The 13,322-nt window shown below is 38.2% G+C and overlaps 1 protein-coding gene across 1 annotated transcript; it reads left to right on the forward strand.

Annotated features, from left to right (window-relative positions):
• Positions 1 to 4,412: 4,412 nt before the first annotated feature.
• On the forward strand, positions 4,413 to 12,632 carry LOC136717362 (holotricin-3). Its single transcript, XM_066694981.1, has 6 exons — positions 4,413 to 4,452; positions 10,316 to 10,364; positions 10,829 to 10,839; positions 11,219 to 11,248; positions 11,495 to 11,518; positions 12,320 to 12,632. Exons 2-6 carry the CDS (start codon positions 10,355 to 10,357, stop codon positions 12,476 to 12,478), a joined length of 234 nt encoding a protein of 77 aa, XP_066551078.1. The 5' UTR covers positions 4,413 to 4,452; positions 10,316 to 10,354; the 3' UTR covers positions 12,479 to 12,632.
• The last annotated feature ends 690 nt before the right edge of the window (positions 12,633 to 13,322 follow it).

Raw genomic sequence — 13,322 nt, forward strand, 5'->3', positions numbered from 1 at the left:
ATGTTGGCCCATATTGATACGATAGCATCTTGCAGTTGATGGAGATTTGTGGGATGCACATCCAGGGCACGAAGCTCCCGTTCCACCACATCCCAAAGATGCTCTATTGGGTTGAGATCTGGTGACTGTGGGGGCCAGTTTAGTACAGTGAACTCATTGTCATGTTCAAGAAACCAATTTGAAATGATTTGACCTTTGTGACATGGTGCATTATCCTGCTGGAAGTAGCCATCAGAGGATGCTGGGTCATAAAGTCATAAAGGGTCATAAAGGGATGGACATGGTCAGAAACAATGCTTAGGTAGGCCGTGGCATTTAAACGATGCCCAATTGGCACTAAGGGGCCTAAAGTGTGCCAAGAAAACATCCCCCACACCATTACACCACCACCACCAGCCTGCACAGTGGTAACAAGGCATGATGGATCCATGTTCTCATTCTGTTTACGCCAAATTCTGACTCTACCATCTGAATGTCTCAACAGAAATCGAGACTCATCAGACCAGGCAACATTTTTCCAGTCTGCAAATTGTAGCCTCTTTTTCCTATTTGTAGTGGAGATGAGTGGTACCCGGTGGGGTCTTCTGCTGTTGTAGACCTTCCGCCCCAAGGTTGTACGTGTTGTGGCTTCACAAATGCTTTGCTGCATACCTCGGTTGTAACGAGTGGTTATTTCAGTCAAAGTTGCTCTTCTATCAGCTTGAATCAGTCGGACAATTCTCCTCTGACCTCTAGCATCAACAAGGCATTTTCGCCCACAGGACTTCCGCATACTGGATGTTTTTCCCTTTTCACACCATTCTTTGTAAACCCTAGAAATGGTTGTGCGTGAAAATCCCAGTAACTGAGCAGATTGTGAAATACTCAGACCGGCCCGTCTGGCACCAACAACCATGCCACGCTCAAAATTGCTTAAATCACCTTTCTTTCCCATTCAGACATTCAGTTTGGAGTTCAGGAGATTGTCTTGACCAGGACCACACCCCTAAATGCATTGAAGCAACTGCCATGTGATTGGTTGGTTAGATAATTGCATTAATGACAAATTGAACAGGTGTTCCTAATAATCCTTTAGGTGAGTGTATATATATATATAAATTACTCCAAAGTAATTGGACAAACTAACATAATCATGAATTAAATTGTGAGTTTCAATACTTGGTTGCAAATCCTTCGCAGTCAATGACTGCCTGAAGTCTGGAACACATAGACATCACCAGATGGTGGGTTTCTTCCCTGGTGATGCTCTGCCAGGCCTGTACTGCAGCTGTCTTTAGATCCTGCTTGTTCTTGGGGCGTTTTGCCTTCAGCAAAACATAGATTGTCCAAATACTTTTGAGCCCCTAAATTTGGGGGGATCACATATAAAAATGGGTGTAATTCCTACACTGTTCACCCAATTTGGATGTAATTACCCTCAAATTAAAGACGTAAATCTACACTTAAAGCACATCTTGATTGTTTCCTATAAAATCCATTGTGTACAGAGCCAAAATGATGACAATTGTGTCCCTGTCCAAATATGTGTGGACCTATAGATATATATATAGTGACAGCGTGGGGGGTTGCCACAGTGCAAAACTGGAAAGAAAACCTTACCTTCTCTGACTCTGGGGGCTCTGGCCACAGCTGTACTTCCCCCTCCTCTGTGCAAATCTCTGGGCTCAGCAGCTCCAATTCCCACTGCAGGGTGGATGAAAGGAGTGGCATCTCCATCTCCAGCTCCAACCACTCTTGGACCACCATCTCCTCCCCATATATATATATATATATATATATATATATATATATATATATATATATATATATATATATATATATATATATATATATATATAATATATTTGTGTCGCTATATATATATATCACAATGTGACACACATACATATTCTTTTTGTAAATTCATATTAATAACACTGCTAAATAAATGGTAAATATTCATCAGAAATTCACTTGGTCAGGTACCAAGTACAAAGAACGGCAGTTCAGTTTTACTTTCTCAAAAGACTTGCAGCAATGGAGTAACAATATCAGTTCAATTCAATGTAATCTTTTTCAGCTGCATTAAGAACTTGTCCAATATAATTGTCCAGGTTAGAGATTGTACAGTGTAGACAAAAGGATTTGCTAGGCTGAGCCAAAGACACACATGGCCCTGCCCAGTGACTATTTGGATTAAACATTAGTAAGCAACCTGACCACTTGTTTTAATTTCCACTGCAAAACATTTACCCCAGCTAAAATATATTCATATGAGTGACCTTGAGTATCAACATAAATTATTTAATTAATTGTGCAAAAAGTACAAACTGGGTGGATCAAAGACAAAGAGTGAAATGGAATGGATGTGTCAAGGTTGCCCACGCCTAGTACAGAGCATGCTAACCACATTTTTCTTATAACCTTCAGAAGATGTATCCTCAAGCATCACTTTATTCCACACACAAATTTCCCAAGTTGTTACAAATTTGAACCACAGTCATCAGCGCACCTCAGGGTGTGCAAGTTAACAAACCAGCTATGACAAATCACATGGCCCTGAATGCAATAGGATTTGTTTATCTGTCAGATCCCAGAAGTAAAGAAGGTTACAAATGAGAGGAGTACATTTGAACCACCTTATTTGTGTGACCCATCGAGCCCAAACTTCTGTCCAGACATTCCATCAAGGAACCCATGACTATATGACTTTGTGTGAAGTACCTTCTAGCTTCAGTCTTGAGTCCACCTAAACCTTATTTAAATGTGTGAATGCTGGTATTGAACATAATACCCCTGCAATGTATCACACATATGAGTACCTCATTGCACTATAACACCCCACAGCTAACAATCTCACTCAGCTGTAGTTACCTTCTCAAGCCCCTCAGGATATTTCACTGACATTTGTATTAGCCAGTCTACATAAATAACTCACAAGCTTCCTGAAATGGTGGTATTTGTGCTAGGCATTAAGATAACATGTTAGTTTGGTTCTCTCTCTCTTTCTCATTCAAATACAAATATATACAGTATATATATATAAAAAATATATAAAAATATATAAAAACGAGCCACATCAAGCTAACATATTTATTTCCTCACAAGTGAAGTATCAAGGGTTGAATGATTAGTCCACCAGACTGAATAGACTATGCATATTACTGTAGAGTGTAACATTTGATTTTCTTAACTTAGCAGGAGAGTCTAAAGGAGTTTTCATACTGGACTTTCTTTATATAACATCTCAATGTGGCCAACAATAGCTTTGGTGTCAGTAGCCTTAGGTTATGTTCTTACAGGGCAAGGTAACTCAATCTAGGTCAACACTTCTGTCAAAATATACACCGATCAACCATAACATTATGACCACTGACAGGTGAAGTGAATAACACTGATAATCTCGTTATCATGGCACCCGTCAGTGGGTGGGATATTTTAGGCAGCAAGTGAACAGTTCGTCCTCAAAGTTGATGTGTTAGGAGCAAAGAAAAATCGGCAAGCGTAAGGATCTGAGCAACTTTGACAAGGGCCAAATTGTGATGGCTAGACGACTGGATCAGAGCATCTCTAAAACTGCAGCTCTTGTGGGGTGTTCCCGGTCTGCAGTGGTCAGTACCTATCAAAAGTGGTCCAAGGAAGGAAAAGCGGTGAACCGGCGACAGGGTCATGGGAGGACAAGGCTCATTGATGCACGTGGGGAGCGAAGGCTGGCCCGTGTGGTCCGATCCAACAGACGAGCTACTGTAGCTCAAATTGCTGAAAAAGTTAATGCTGGTTCTGATAGAAAGGTGTCAGAACACACAGTGCATCGCAGTTGTTTGCTCATGGGGCCGTGTAGACGCAGACCAATCAGGGTGCCCATGCTGACCCCTGTCCACTGCCGAAAGTACCTGCAATGGGCACGTGAGCATCAGAACTGGACCACGGAGCAATGGAGGAAGGTGGCCTGGTCTGATGAATCATGAGTTCAAGACTTGGCCTCCAAATTCCCCAGATCTCAATCCAATCGAGCATCTGTGGGATGTGCTGGACAAACAAGTCCGATCCATGGAGGCCCCAACTCGCAACTTACAGGACTTAAAGGATCTGCTGCTAACGTCTTGGTGCCAGATACCACAGCACACATTCAGAGGTCTAGTGGAGTCCATGCCTCGACGGGTCAGGGCTGTTTAGGCGACAAAAAGGGGACCTACACAATATTAGGCAGGTGGTCATAATGTTATAGCTGATCGGTGTATATTGTCATATTTGGAAAAGGGGGATTGAATTCCCCCATTCTACCACGTTAATAACTATAACTATATAACTATAGTAATTATATTTACTTCTCCTTGATTCATTGTCCATCCCATTTGGCAGAAGGTAGACCTATTGTGACATTACTGTTGTGTCTTAACTGGCAATATCATCAGATTAAGGTTTATACAGGAATGGACAAGATTGAACAAGGTGGGGTCACCAAAGCACAAGGTAGGAACATAAGGAATGAACTGCCGTATTATTCGACATGCATTTCATTAACCCAAGTTGTTTAGACAATTAAATGAAAAGGCATGTTATAAAGAAGTCTATTACAAAAGCATAAAATTGCTGTTAATATTTGTTGGAAATATGTTTGATTATTATTAGTATTTTGGTAACTGCTTAAATTTGATTTAATCCTCAACAAAAAGTATTTGACTATTAAGGTACTATGTAATAAAGTAGGCTGGGCTACACATTATGCTTAGTCATTTTCCTGCCACTCTACAATAGATGAGAAAGTTCATACAATTGAAGAAACAAAACTATATTAAGATAACTGAATTCACAGGGTAGAGGGAGTCAACCCAATAAGATCAAGTGTACCTAAGCACCTTCTTAGTATGTCTTTGCGTGTCTGCCTTGTTTTGAAATGAAAATGAATCCCTGACAAAACCAGACGAAGCCATCTCGCCCTGGCAGAGGAGTGTCATTCCTGACAGACAGCATAATTACTGTTATTACTTTCTGTGATGTGCAGCTATATCTCCAGTCACCTGACCTCTTCACTCCAGGAACAACAGAGCAAGCGCTCAGAGTGCATAATGAAGATACTGCTGCTTGACGGAAAATCTCAATATTTGTAAAAGACTAGGGGCTAGACCAAGGCTGGGATTAAATAAATCAAAACATTTACACACCCACTAATAGAAAACTACAAAAATGTACAAAACTATTTTAGAAGCTTCTGTCTTCTAATCATAATTGTAATGTACTATGATGTACAGGTTGCTAGTTTGCTATTAGCCGGTGGGTCAAAGTTTTGATTTAATCCGGCACTAAATCCAAATTTGGACCAACCAACAAATCTCAAATTACGAAGCTGTACCCGTATCTTGCAATCATGCAATTATATATATAAAAATGCAATGCAATGTGAAGGTATTGCTTTTACATGCATACATGATATTAACAAAAGACTGTGAAATATTTCTCCTCTCCCTCGTGTCTGTGCTTGTCAAACAATTTCAATAGATTTAATACTGAACTCATGAAACTTTTGCTGGTCTAGTTTTGCAACCAGACCTTTTCACAGATTTACCTCGGTCTGATGTCGTTTTTTAAGAGAGGGCTGTGGCACAGGACTAATTGCAGTCAAGGTTTTTTTTAACATTCTGCAAGCAAGGTATTACAGTTCAACACCAACAAAATAAAAATAGATCATTATGAAACCACCATCAGTCACACAATATGTAAAGTTCAGGACTTTATGTGCATCTTGTGTTGAACAGTAATGTTAGCTAATGGAGCTAGTCTGTAAGGTTGTTTTCTGGCAAACAATACAATTAAATTAAAGTAAATACTGCAATTTGCAAATGGTTAAAGCAAAATTTTAAGCAAAAGATGCATGCATTCACATCCCCTCAAACTATATAATAATCATTTGAATGAATAATAATATTAGAAAAAAGATTAATCACACGCACATCTAAATATCTTAGAAGGTGCTGGGTATCGAAAAAGATCATATAGAATAAAAAGAAAGAAATACCCGCACACTTACTACAGCTCCAAGAAATAAAAAGTATTTATTTAGCCCATGCTTCACAGGTTTTTAGCAACGTCAAGTAGCAATGTAGCTTTAAAATGATTTATTGTATAGTTATAATTTTGCATAATCCACAACTGACCTCTAAATTATGGCTTTATTTTTATTCATACAATTTCCCCAAAACATCATAGGAATCAGATTGTCATTTCTCTGACCATTTTACATAGATTTTTCTTTCTTTTCTTCATGTCTCCTCTTTTATTGATCAAAAGTGGAGGAAAGGTGTGCTGGTGAGGGAGAAAGATAGGACTCTCTGTCCCCCCCAGAAGTCACATACAGATCCAAAAGGGAGTATATGTAATGTGTTAGCATTGTTAAATACATGCTTTTTTTGAAGGTCACCTCAGGAGTATTGGGGTGGCATTTATTTGTACATGAGCCCAGTTATACAAAAGACAAAACAGATTACTTTGTGTAGATTGTACTGCTGAGAACACATTCAATTCAGAAAATCACACACTTCACATACATTGCCAAGCATTAGATTAGCCTATCCATACACAGAGAGCATGCAAGTTGTGTTGATCAAGTGATGCAATTCTTAGGATGTACTGCGATCAAAATGATTCAAGCAGATTGCTGAATTTTTCCTCTCTATCAATGTGGGATCGTTTACTTGCACAAACAATCTCCACTGTGCATTGATCTGCTCTGTTATTGGTCAGGAGAAAATAATAACTGTCTTAACTGTTTATCCAGCAGCAGTGGACACAGAAACACTTCATGTTGACTTCTGAAACTATAATATAATAACCATCAAGGAGTAAGACCATGAAACGCTGACACTTGGTTGACTTGTAGCAATAATGACTCGAGTTGCTGTGTGGAAGACAGATGTGGTGCTTTTGTAGTTTTGTAGATATACAGTGAGGGAAAAAAGTATTTGATCCCCTGCTGATTTTGGACGTTTGCCCACTGACAAAGAAATGATCAGTCTATAATTTTAATGGTAGGTGTATTTTAACAGTGAGAGACAGAATAACAACACAAAAATCCAGAAAAACACATTTCAAAAAAGTTAAAAATTGATTTGCATGTTAATGAGGGAAATAAGTATTTGACCCCTTCGACTTAGTACTTGATGGCAAAACCCTTGTTGGCAATCACAGAGGTCAGCCGTTTCTTGTAGTTGGCCACCAGGTTTGCACACATCTCAGGAGGGATTTTGTCCCACTCCTCTTTGCAGATCCTCTCCAAGTCATTAAGGTTTCAAGGCCGACGTTTGGCAACTCGAACCTTCAGCTCCCTCCACAGATTTTCTATGGGATTAAGGTCTGGAGACTGGCTAGGCCACTCCAGGACCTTAATGTGCTTCTTCTTGAGCCACTCCTTTGTTGCCTTGGCTGTGTGTTTTGGGTCATTGTCATGCTGGAATACCCATCCATGACCCATTTTCAATGCCCTGGCTGAGGGAAGGAGGTTCTCACCCAAGATTTGACGGTACATGGCCCCGTCCATCGTCCCTTTGATGTGGTGCAGTGGTCCTGTCCCCTTAGCAGAAAAACACCCCCAAAGCATAATGTTTCCACCTCCATGTTTGACGGTGGGGATGGTGTTCTTGGAGTCATTCCTCCTCCTCCAAACACGGCGAGTTGAGTTGATGCCAAAGAGCTCGATTTTGGTCTCTTCATTGAAACTCCACGAGGTGAGATCTTGCAGAACTGACAGTTATTTTGTGTTTCTTCCATTTGCGAATAATCGCACCAACTGTTGTCACCTTCTCACCAAGCTGCTTGGTGATGGTCTTGTAGCCCATTCCAGCCTTGTGTAGGTCTACAATCTTGTCCCTGACATCCTTGGACAGCTCTTTGGTCTTGGCCATGGTGGAGAGTTTGGAATCTGATTGATTGATTGCTTCTGTGGACAGGTGTCTTTTATACAGGTAACGAGCTAAGATTAGGAGCACTCCCTTTAAGAGAGTGCTCCTAATCTCAGCTCGTTACCTGTATAAAAGACACCTGGGAGCCAGAAATCTTGCTGATTGATAGGGGATCAAATACTTATTTCCCTCATTAACATGCAAATCAATGTATAACTTTTTTGAAATGCGTTTTTCTGGATTTTTTTGTTGTTATTCTGTCTCTCACTGTTAAAATACACCTACCATTAAAATTATAGACTGATCATTTCTTTGTCAGTGGGCAAACATACAAAATCAGCAGGGGATCAAATACTTTTTTCCCTCACTGTAGGTATAGAAAGATAGATAGATCAGTGCCTGAAACCCCAAAATAGCACATGCAAGCTTTAAACTGCCATGACTTGGTGATTTTTAAATTTGAGTGTTACATGTTGCTTATATGATAGAATTGAATTTGCCATACATCTTACACTAATTGCAACTCATAGAGACACATTAATACCGTAATTTTAGGAACCACACTCATTAAGATTAAAGGAGGAATGAGGAACTGACTAAATTCATTCTGACAGCCGCCTGCATCTTCTCCACTTATATGTGGGTGTCAATGGCATGGTGAAAACTGGGGAGGGAAAAGGAGGAGTGAGGGAGACCTATGGAGGAGACCACTATTGTTGATACACATTAGACTAGCACCACACTATAACTAATACCTCAACCAAACACAAGCAGTCTATCTCATTTCCATTGTTGTCAGACTGAATATGCAATGGATGAAGTCAGAATCTTTTCAAAGTTGACTTTACATATCTGGACATACTATGTACTTATTTTTGCAGGTTTTGACTATGTAGACTTTCAGCCCAACCCATTCTACAACACTGGAATGTTACAAGCTGTAATTATCAACTGTAAATATATACACCTCCATTCATTGCATGGAGAATCCGGGTGCTGTTTTCCAATTTGATATTGTTCTAATGCAATCTAACATATAAGGCTATGAAATGATATCGGTGAAAGGGTGTGGTGGGGAGAGAGTTGGGAAATGTTTTACAGTGTCCGTAGATAATAGAGTTAGTTTGTACAATTAAAAAAAGTAAATTCTGCAATTTGCAAATGGTTAAAGCTACATTTTCAAACTATAATAAGAACAATATGAATGAATAATAGCATAAAACTGAGTACTGCATATGAGAAACAGCATTATTTCAGGAATACCTGGAGTGTCTGAACTAGAGTGACAAGCATGCTACACACTTTGTTCTACATGCAAAGAAAGAAAGAAAGAAAGAAAAGGAAAAAATCAGTTCTATCTTGCTTCATTGAAGTTTCAGATTAAAATAACTGCAATGCATAACAGAGTGCACAGTCAATAGTCCTTGTTTACTGGTTTGGATGCATTGCAGGAAAATAGAGCTGCCCCTATATAATCTCCAAATTATTTACAGTTTGCAGTTATAAAGTGTAAACTGTAAACGTAGAGAGAGAGCAGTGTTTTTGTTTGAATTAGGTCTGGATGTTTTTTTTTTTTTTCTATGTCCTTCCTGCCTTGTTATCTACCACACCTACTATCCACGTAGTCTAAAATGCCTTCTACCTTCCCTGCCCTTTTTTGAACAAGGTGAGGTTTTTCAAATTCCACAAGGCTCTATAAATACGGTATGGAAACCTGATTTGAATTTAAACCTATCTAGCTTCAGCACAAGGTAAGACATACTGTTAATCAAGTAACGTTTCATCCACTGCATTGTTTTACAATCTTAATTGGAAGCTGAAAGCTCTTATATATTTTAAATTTTATTTAAATTTTGACATTGAATTAAAATTTTTCCATTTATTCTACAACTTACCTTACAGCATACGATGTTTTGTTTTTATGTCTCTATCTTAAATGTATAGTCTTCTAGATTGCATTTTTATGAAGCTCCATTGAAGGTTATTTGCACACTTCAAGGGTTTAACAGTTCATCCACTCATTTTTCTGAATGTGAAGATCAGAAAAAGTGATGAGCAAACGTTTTCAAAATTGTATAATTGAACTTTGAGAACTAAAAGAGTTTGAATGTCACAAAGTCATCCGTTTAGTTGGATAGTTGAATAACTTTTGGTTGAGCACATTTTTTACAGATACCACAGATACTAGGTTTTCCCAAATACAATAATGTTTACTTCAGCTGGATTTGTTTTGCATATACCTATGCAGGAGCAACGTTCAAACGCATAACTTTTAATGCATTACTGTTCCTGATGATCTGTGTCATACGGAAGAGTGTAAACCATAATATATACATGCAATATGTACTGCACTGTAGTAAACAATGGTATAGCTATTACAAGTCAGTCAAATAATAATAACGATAACTGCATAACCTTCCTTTCCCTCCTTTCTTGTGCAGTTTGAATTTTCTATCAGAACCTATCGAAGAGAGCTCAGAATGAGTGCAGGTGGGTGAAAACAGTGCCGTCAGACAAGCACATAGACGATGCCATAAATAAGAGTTTATGACAGCAACAGATAAATGAGTTATAGAAACATAAAACAAATGACGGGAGACCATCCGTCCCTTCTTTTTATTGCTACAAATCTTTTATGATACATAAATAACTATCTTCTGCTTTTACTTTGCAAGGCTACTATTGCATTGATAAGTGCTAACAATTTGTATTGCGTTAATATGCACTAGATATTTGCAGTTAATAGTCCTTTGAAACACATATTTTGTAAAAACAACTGGTTTTAATGTTGTAACCCTAATGTTTGCACACGCCATTGGCATCAAACATCTTTTTTAAAAAGGTCACAATATTTATTTGATTACATTCATCTTATTTGTTGTAATTTCTTGAATATATTGTTATTAGGATCAAAGTTGTAACCACATTTTTTGCAATTCTTTTTCTTCTGACAGACAAGCCAACGGTAAGACGATTTATTCCTTTTTCTACAACCTACCCTCACCCACAAGCCCCAATAATAATAACAATTTTAACATGATAGAAAATAAATGAAGTCACCATAGATAAATGCATTCAGGATGCAATGGACACTATGCAAGGAATACTTCCCTTCCCAGAAGAAACTATGAATATTACAATATATTATTGCATGTTGTAAATAGGCTTTCATTAATATCTTTTCAATTGTGAAGACCTGTCACTTTCAATCGTTTTACACCTGTGTTAAAAGACTGGTCTCCATGGTGTGCATGGGAAAGTTTTAAAGCATTATTATTAAGATGAAGCAGAAAAAGAAGAATGTGACATTTGAAATAAACTGTGGCCCTTTGCTTTGGCAACAGATTCCTCCGACAGGCGATGCAGCCCATCAGGTGAGATTTCACATGGCTTAGATCATTTAAGTTCAGTTTCTGTGTTTGTTTTTTAATGCCCATGCAAATGGCAGATACAAAACAAGCCCAAGAAAAATGCAAGCAATATAAAATGCACCTTTTTGTCAAGGTTGTTTAGTGTTTGAACTGTGCTCTTGTACACTTATTTGCATATTGCTTGTCTTATCCCAGAAAGAGTCTACTGATTTCTGGTTTTAACTGAATCTTATTCATTTTCTCTCGCAGGCTGGTGGAGATTGTAAAGGAAAGGTAAGAGAAATCATGGCTAAATCACCAGCATCTAAATGTGGTGTACAGTTCAAATATGCTTAAAACCAACATTAAAGCCTATTCCACTATGTTTTAATTCTAGAGATAATTACCAGCCACATGCCCTCGCTTGCCTTTTCCCATGTGCAAACTGTCTGGCAGGTTTATTAGGGGGCTTAAAACAGTCAGTCCATAGGGATCTGGAGAACATTGATTTCTCCAATGAAGTCTTTCAGAGTTAAGCTGGGCTCTTCAGAGGCAAAACTGCAGACGCTGTTCTTGGGACATACAAATCAGAACAAATCAGGATAAAACCACAGTGTACGTAAACAAGTAAAATGTATTTTCTAAATGTGTATTCAGCTACTTTCATATAATGCATTCATTTGAAGTATTTATCACATGTTCACTTGGATTATTATATAGGGAATTGTGCAAGTAAATGTCACAAAGCTGATTATTGAATAGTTGTCTCAACCTGTGAAGTGAATATGTAAGTGAGACTAACCCAGTGTACAGCAAATGAAGCAGAAACAACATAAGAGGATCTTGCAAAACAAGTGGCAGCATAATGACCTGCCAAAATATACACAAAGCCACATTAGAGTAGCAAATCTTACTTTTTTAAAACATGCATCTATTTTGAGTTTCTTTATTGACTATACTTTCTGCTGGTTCTAAAATAACACAGCCGCAAAAGGTAGCCATCGCTCTGAAAAGGTTTCAGAGTCATTCAGGTAGTAAGGAAGAGTAAGTAAGGTGATCAAAGGTATTTATACAATTCATAATGTTGATTTAAAGGGCAAAGGAAAAGGAGAGCATGGTCACGGTCATGGTCACGGTCATGGTCACGGAGAACACGGAGGTCATGGAGATCACGGATGTGGAAAACCTGGAGGAAAAGGAGGGGATTGCGCTAAAAAGGGAGGCCAAGGTGGTGGCCAAGGTGGTGGCCACTGACACATGACCCAGATGTGAAACCACTTCATCACCTCCCAACGTGGGCTTTGTAGCTATATATTCAGCTGGAAGATGTGCAAATATTACTGTCAAAAGTTTGTAAAAAGTGGTACAATGTTTTACTTATAATGATAATAATAAAAGGTCAATGTTCTCCTTGTGTCGGTTGCTGTTGGGAAATAGTTCAGTAAAAACTGTCCACTCCATCTTTTCAGAGCAAAAATAATACTGCTGAGCTGAGGCGAAAAGGGTCACATGTAAACTTTTGACTGCCACTTCCTGGAAATTCATTGAGTCTCCCTCAGTCTTAATGAGGGATTTACAGAAAATAAAAATAACACACATCATTATTGTCTTGATAAACAACCGTGGTTCAAAAAAATGAGCAAAGGTTAAATTCAATTGAGGTGTCCACTCTAATGAGTCAATAGATCAGAAATGATTCCACTCTGAAATAACATATATATTTTGAAATGTGTTCAACGGGAGTCATTCGAGTTCAAACCCATTATGCACTTCTTGAAGGACATAAAACAAACTTGTAATGGATGAAACAACATGCAGTGGAAAAGGACAAGAACAGTTCAAATCCAGCAATCACACAGGAACAATTAGTGAATTTTACTGTGTGACAAAATAAATAAATAAATATGTTTAAGAGCAGCTGCATTTTACAGATTGTGTCTTAATCAACATTGCTTCTTGGTTTAAAAAACAATATATTATGTATACTTAAATAAGGTTGTAGTTTTCTAGTTCACAAGGGTAGTTTTCTAAAAAGGTTTTAATTACAATTTGAAAATGCATAAGATGTGCTTTAAAGTAAACATATAACAAAATCTAA

This window comes from Amia ocellicauda, chromosome 21, assembly GCF_036373705.1.
Source record: "Amia ocellicauda isolate fAmiCal2 chromosome 21, fAmiCal2.hap1, whole genome shotgun sequence".
NCBI lineage: Eukaryota > Metazoa > Chordata > Actinopteri > Amiiformes > Amiidae > Amia > Amia ocellicauda.